This window comes from Cyprinodon variegatus, unplaced genomic scaffold, assembly GCF_000732505.1.
Source record: "Cyprinodon variegatus isolate N-32 unplaced genomic scaffold, C_variegatus-1.0 Scaffold140, whole genome shotgun sequence".
Classification (NCBI taxonomy): domain Eukaryota; kingdom Metazoa; phylum Chordata; class Actinopteri; order Cyprinodontiformes; family Cyprinodontidae; genus Cyprinodon; species Cyprinodon variegatus.
The window spans coordinates 589,336-596,572 of NW_015150593.1; the positions used below are offsets into that span (position 1 = coordinate 589,336).

The 7,237-nt window shown below is 41.0% G+C and overlaps 1 protein-coding gene across 1 annotated transcript; it reads right to left on the bottom strand.

Annotated features, from left to right (window-relative positions):
* Positions 1–1,883: 1,883 nt before the first annotated feature.
* LOC107086012 (probable G-protein coupled receptor 22) lies at positions 1,884–6,876 on the bottom strand. The gene is made up of 3 exons (XM_015376732.1): positions 6,485–6,876; positions 4,744–5,738; positions 1,884–3,517 (listed from the first exon to the last, which is right to left on the bottom strand). Exon 3 carries the CDS (start codon positions 3,511–3,513, stop codon positions 2,197–2,199), a length of 1,317 nt encoding a protein of 438 aa, XP_015232218.1. The 5' UTR covers positions 3,514–3,517; positions 4,744–5,738; positions 6,485–6,876; the 3' UTR covers positions 1,884–2,196.
* Positions 6,877–7,237: the final 361 nt, after the last annotated feature.

Consider the following 7,237-nt stretch of genomic DNA (forward strand, 5'->3'; position numbering starts at 1 on the left):
AGAGAATGATTCACAGCGACTAAAGTAATCCGGCCATAGGGCCGGATTTCCTGCTAATAGCGCTTGCCCGTGGGTAAAAAAAAAATCACTCGAAAATAAATTGACGGCGAATACATTTTAAAAAGACAAACAAAATCCCTTGTGTCTGTCAGCCAATGGTAGCAAAGGAGCGATCTGAAACTAACAGCATTAGCCAAACAGAAGAAGAAGGGGGCGGGAGCTGTTCTTGCGGTCCCCTACACCAGGGGTCCCCAACCACCGGGCCGTGGACCGGTACCGGTCCGTCGGTCATTTGGTACCGGGCCGCTCAGAAAAAAAAAAATATATATCAGATCAGAGTCTGAGTGATGTTTTATTTTGATAAATGTAAAGCATTGCGGTATTCTCTCCCAATTACATCAGTCGGTGCATCTGTGCCTCTTGACACAGGTTAATTCAGTTCAAAACGCATCCTATCTATAACATCCTTTCTTTGTGAAGAGGGATTTTCTGCGGTTACAGCGACCAAAACAAAGCTACGGAGCAGACTGGACATCAGGAGCACACTTCGTCTGTCATTTTCTCCGATTACCCCTACAGTAGATGGCTTGTTTCAGAATCAGGGCTCCCACTAATTCAACATAATGGTGAGTTTTATTTTTATGCTGTTTGTATTTCATTTTATGCCAGGTGTATCATTTTATTTGATCATATTTACCCCCCACACTTTAAAGTCTGTTCTGTGAAAATATTGTCTGACATAAAACCGGTCCGTGGCGCAAAAAAGGTTGGGGGTCCGCTGGCCTACACTACATGTTTGCCGGGAGCTACGGCAACAGCTGATTTACCAGCATCAATCACTGACCGTGTATGTAGTTAAAAATAAGGGTTTGTGCTTTCCTCACTGAACACGACCTCTTACAGCCTGGTTATACTCCCGCAGCAGTGTGTCGCAGTGAGCTTTTCACAGGTATGACGCAGATATTTTTGGATTTATGCCAAATATTGAAGCATGGTCTGTGCTATGTTATTCGACGGCAAAACGCAAGAGGGACAATCAGGAACGAGCTGTGGGTCTAGATACGGCCGAGGCGGTGAGGAAGCCGGGGCAAGTTTGTGCAACAATCGAGGGACGTAAGGGTGAAAAAGAGCGGGGATCCAGGCGGAAAAAGGGTCCCAGCGTTCTCGCACCTCGCTCTCCTAGCTGGTTCAACTTCAAAAATCTTTTCCACCACGAACAAAATAAGCCAGTATGGTACCAAACAGGAATAGAGTAGAGAGGAGGTAGGTTTGACCAATCAGAGGCCTCCTGTCTGCGGTCACCTATAATTTGCTAAAGCTGCACCAGAATGTCTCCGGAGGGGGCGGGAACGTCTCTACGATCACTTTGACACACGTAGACGATCTAGTTTCAAGTAAATCAGCCTTCATTTACACTAGATATAGATGCACTTTTGCCATCTTCTGGCCGACTTTGGTATTGGATTTTCAAAAGTCTAATTTAGTCTTCAATCATTCATGCAATCTGTGATCCCCTGGCATGGCTTGAATGTACTGTACACACGTGAATATATATATATATATATATATATATATATATATATATATATATATATATATATATATATATATATATGATAATTAATCTAAACCTTTCTCCTGCACTATCTATGACCCAGCTGTGTCCCTCTCTTGTATTTATTGTAAAATTTCCGTATTAGGGCTCTCTTCTCGAACCCTCCCAAGCAATAAGGTTAGCTGTCGCTGGAGACCGCTGGGACTGGTGTCAAGAAAAAGTGGCAACATGATAAATGTGTGTAATCTCAAAGCTGTTACTGATTCACAAACATTTTACCCGAGGGATTGGAGAATAGGACGCTGCATCAGATGTGAACACAAAATTTATTATAAATATACGTTTACATAACAATTCCTATTACTCTCTCTATTTAAATATCTTGTTTAGCCTATTCTGTACATGTAACGCTATGTACATGTTTCGTTGTTGCTGTTACAAAAGTCATGCAATATCTACAATACAATAATACATCTAAGAAATGTGTTTCAGTTCTCAATAAATAGTAATAAATAATCCACCTTCTACATTTTTACATTTTATTGCACATATTATTTTACAGTTTTCCCTTTTTAATGATGACTTGAAGTCAATATTAGCTGCTTTGACTATTTTTCCCTTTAAGATAATGAGGTTTTATTTTACTCTACATCCTCAGAAGAAAGACATTTCAACTTTGCATCTTTGTCCTCAAACGTCACCTTTTTGTTCCTCTTTGGGTCGATCCAGGAGTTGTGAATGATAGCGTTATTAGGGGTAGGATCAGCCTCAATAATCGACACCACTCGCTTTTTCATCTTGCTTTTTAAGACTTTTTGGAACTTCTGCCTTGTAAAGGCATAGAGCAGGGGGTGAAAAATGGTGGTTCCATAAGCCATGACCAGGAAACCTAGCCTTAACCTGACCATAAGATTACTGGGGCCCACGCTCAGGATGACTGTGTTCAGAACTGTGATCGGCGTCCAGCACAAAAGGAAGGTGGACACAATCAACAGTGACATCCTGAAAACTCTCTTCTGACGTTCTCGCCTCTCTCGGTGGCGCTTGACAGCCCTACGTAGGGCGATGATGACGGAGACAGACGTGCGCATCCCTAGTGTGGGATTGCGGCTGGTGCTGCCCTGGGATCCATCTGTGGCCTCTTGTTGTGTTGACATGGCTGTCATGGATGGGCGCTTTTTCCTGCGAGCCTTTTTCTTCTGTGAGGCATGGAAACGTGTACCTATGCGAATGTTGAGCGCCTGCAGGATCTTTGAGTAGGTGATGAGCATAACAATGGCCGTAAAGAAGAAAATTGGGATCTGAGCAAGCAAGTGATAATAGAGGCCGGGTTCATAGTTGTACTCGTTGCTGAGGACCTCATTCTCCACCTCTGTCTGATTTATCTTAGTCTGGTTGTGAGCAAAGAAACCCACCTCAATAAAGGGGACAAGAAAACTAATGAAGGACAGCAGCCAAATCAAAGCCAGCAGGGCCAGAGCACGGCCCATGGTCAGCACCCTGTTGGCTGGTTTCACAGAGATATCATAGCGGTCAAGGGTGATGGCGAGCACATTTGCAGCAGTGGCAACACTTGCGAAGGAGACACAGGCTTCGTGGAAACAGCAGACGAGGGCCATGTCTTTTTCCACGGAAAGAAGCACTACGACGATTGTTAGGGGGATACAGCACACACAGATCAGCACGTCCAGCACATGGAGATTCATGGTGACGATGTTACTGACGGAACTAATGAGGTTTGACTTCATACAGTAGAGGGCAAGCACCGTGAGGTTGGAGCTCAGACCTAGCAGGATTTCCAGCATCAGGAAGCCTGTTAGAGAGATCTGAAAGCTAACAGGGTAGGGGTATGGGTCGGAGGTCGCCAGACTCATGGCGCTGCCGATAGGCTCAGTGTTGTCGGTGACAGTGATGTTGCTCATGGTGGCTTCTTTTTGTCGCCAGGGAAAAATATGCATTATCCTGCATAAAGGGAGAAGAAGAAAGAACTTATAATATAAGTTGGTTTCTTAATATCTTATCTCTAAAAATAAAAGTAATTAAAAATGTCAACACAATGTCGTTATTGGAAAATACATCCCACTGAAGATAAGTCTAATATCCTGATTTTCCTTGCAGATCACTTTCCTAAAGTATAAATTGCAATACAGAGATATATCAGTCAGAATTTAATAGTCCATTATAGACCTATGATTTGCTAATAAAAATTTTACATAAAATTTTATAAGACTTAGGAATCAGAAGTAGTGGCATAAAATGTTTTACTAACCTTCCTTTCGTAGCTAAGTTAACCTTATGGTTAGCAGTCATTTATCATTTAGGAACACTTCTAAATAAACACTGGGTATATTTAAGAAGTGGTCATTCCAAAAAAATAAAAAATTAAAAACAATCCACTGGACTTTGTTTCCAAGTTTGAAGACGTTTCGCTTCCCATCCAGGAAGCTTTTTCAATTCAAAATGTCAGGAATGACGTTGAGTTTGAGGTTTTATACAGAAGCCATCAAAGCCTTGTTTTTTTTGTTTTTTGTTTTTAAAACATGCAAATTGAACCGTCCGTTTCAATTTGCATGTCCAGTGGATTGTTTTTAATGTTCTTTTTTTGAAATGACTATGACCTGGATGATTGAGAATCTTAAATAAGGACAAAATAAATACAGATTTATGATTTAAAGTTTCATTTTAAAGCATAACATTTTCACTTAGTTCATTAGCTTGTTTATCTTTAGTAGCTGTAAATACATGTCTGTGCTTATTCCCTAAAGAATCTAAACCCTTACACCAGATTTCCGGCCTCTGATCCCTGCTCAGATCTGCACTTGGTTCATCTTTAGTATTAAAACTGTTTTATTACATGAATACTTCTAATTGCTAAAATAAGTATGTTTTTTAATAGATCTTGGCTTAAATTATGTATTTTACAAGAAACAACTACATTTTTCTTAAATATATCACTATATGATGGACTTATACTATATATAAGTCTGAGCAGATAAAAATATGTGCACTATTTTGACTGAAATGCACAAATAAACTGCATGTCATTTTAGAACCATGTCTTAGATTAAGAATGAGACAAATGTCAAAAGTATTTGTAAAGTCATTGCTACCGTAAAATGGCCTTGCACATTCAAAATGAAGACATTTTTCAAGATAATATGAGGGAAAGCAAAGGAGGATTTATTTACCCTTCGCTCCAGAACTATCTGAATACCAGGACTGTGTAATTAGGGCAGGCAGTCCATGCTGGATCCACAGAGAGAAGCATCACATCCAAACACAGCCGTTTCTGCTCCAGCAGCGTCCCGTTCGCCCAGCGAGGCTTTTCCTTTTACTGCCAGTCCATCCCAGAGGTACACAAAAGCACCTGGCTGTCGCACCAAAATCTCCAGCCTTTTTTTCCCAAGCTCCGAGGCCAAAAACCAAAAGCTATACTTAGTAAATATTGACTTTGAGGAAGACGTACACATTGATAGATCAGCTGGAGAAGGGATAAGATGTCAGACACTTCCTCTAAGGTATCACATAATTCCCAAATAGCATTTCAAATACAAAAAAACTGAACAAAAGTCTTTTTTTTTTTTTTGCAATGAACTGGAGGAAGTTGCATATAATGCATCCAAACAAGTGCTTATCTATTTTATTCCGGCCAGAGGATAATGAGACGTTTCTCAGATGTGTATATTTAGAAAATTGCTTTCATCCATTAGCAAGTATTCCAGAAGAAAGTGCATTAAGGCGGTTCCCCAGCATGCATCAAGGTGATGTCCAGATTGTGCCAGGAATAGGTCAGTGTGACCGGACAGTGTCTAGGCCTTTGCTTCCCCACGGGGCACTAATGGAAAGGGCCTTCACTCTCCAGCCTTCACATCAGTCATTAAATGTCTGGCTCCAGCCAACATTGACTTGTAAACCAAGCGCAAGCCTCCAGGTTTCCCCTCAACAAGCAGTACCCTAAATCATCATCGGTGATGCCGCTGCCTCACGGATGTCCAATCACCATGAGACGTGTGATCAGCGGTAAGTGGAAATGTCGTGGCTCTTTTCATCAGGCTATGAGAAGGTCATTTTCATGAAGTCATGGAAGCCGCTTCTTCAGCCAGAGAACAGGAATCTTTGACATCAATTTAAAATCAGGAAGCAGAACGTTATCGATATATCCTTCGTCTGTATGTCTTTGGACCTAAAGTGAGAAGGAAAAATAAGACAGTAAGAAATGAGGGAGTGAGACGGGGAGTGAGAAATTGCAGAAGGAGTAAGTGGGGGAGTGTGGGGGATGTGTGAGTGAATATAAACATAATTCTCAGCAGAGAGCACGGAAATTCTCAAAAAACATTGAGCCCACCCTCTGATGTCTGATTATGTTTTTGTGGTCTTTGCATCCTGCTTGTTTTAATAAAATACTAACAATAGTAGATCTCATCTTCCCGTATCATAAGCAAAGCTTGTTAGCGCTGACATTTGGTTGTTTATAAAGACACAGCACTGATGAAACGGTAATTCAGTTTTCATGACCGGATGCTTTAGTAAAGAGTACTCCCTTAGGAGAGCTCTGTCTGTTATTACAATCAAAGTTATGCCTTTTTTAAAGGTTGTTTCAGCCAAACAATTAGTTAAAATGTCAGGAGAAATGTTAAGTGAGTACATTGCATCACTACCATGTTTCCATACAGAACAGGGGATTTTTCCCACCATGAAATAAAAGTGCTCCGTCAAAGTTCTAGTATTGTAGAGTCTGACAGCTGTGCATGTGTCTGAGCAGCTGCATGACTCACACTTTCTAATTAAAGATACCAAAATCATTTATTTCTCGAATCAAAGTTTATAAAATATAATGATTTGATCTTGCAAACCATATTCATACAGTAGTCTGGTTCTATATCAAGCCAACAAGTGTGAGGTGCACTATCAAAACCCAGCAAAGCTCACCATCAGGAGTAAACACAAAGGCTCTTCAGGAGGTCCAGTCACCACATTCCATCCTCTTCTTTCATTGCTTTAAAACGGCAGGATGACAAGTGAAGATTCTTGATGATTTGACAAAGCATTCAAAGAAACAAATCAGATTCTTGTTGTAGAAGAAAAAGCCTTCAGTATTCTCTTCATAAGCACCAGTCAGAAGTCCTGCAAAGAGTTGTCCTTCATGGATGTATGCAACATCACTGTTTTTTCTTCAGGTCCTTGTTTTTTTTCACCAGATTAGATTATTATGCGAGTAATCTACATCAAACTAACTCTGTTACGTTTCCTCTTTACCTAACTGACTGGATTAGAGTGCAAACCATCACACTCCCGGTATCTCTCCATCTCCTACTCTCTCGCTCTCCTCATCCTCCCTCGCTCCCTTGTTCCCCCTCTCCCTTTCTCTCTCTCTTACTGCGGAGGTTTGCAGTGCTCCCCCTGTCCTGATTGGTCTGCAGTAATAGGCTTAACCCTTTTCCTACCAGTAAGGGGAGGTGTTTCTTATAGTTTTGCCTTGGTCCTCGTTTCTCTTATCCTTACTGTGTGACGCTACAGGGATATGTTTAAAATGTTCCAAATGTGTCTTTGCACAATGACTTTTGATGTCAGCGTGCCAAACACGCAACCTGCTGCAGCGATGCAGACTTTTCAAAGAGAAAGGAGATGAAAAATGCTGCAATGATTTGATTATCAGCTCTGTCACAATGTGTTTTCTGAACA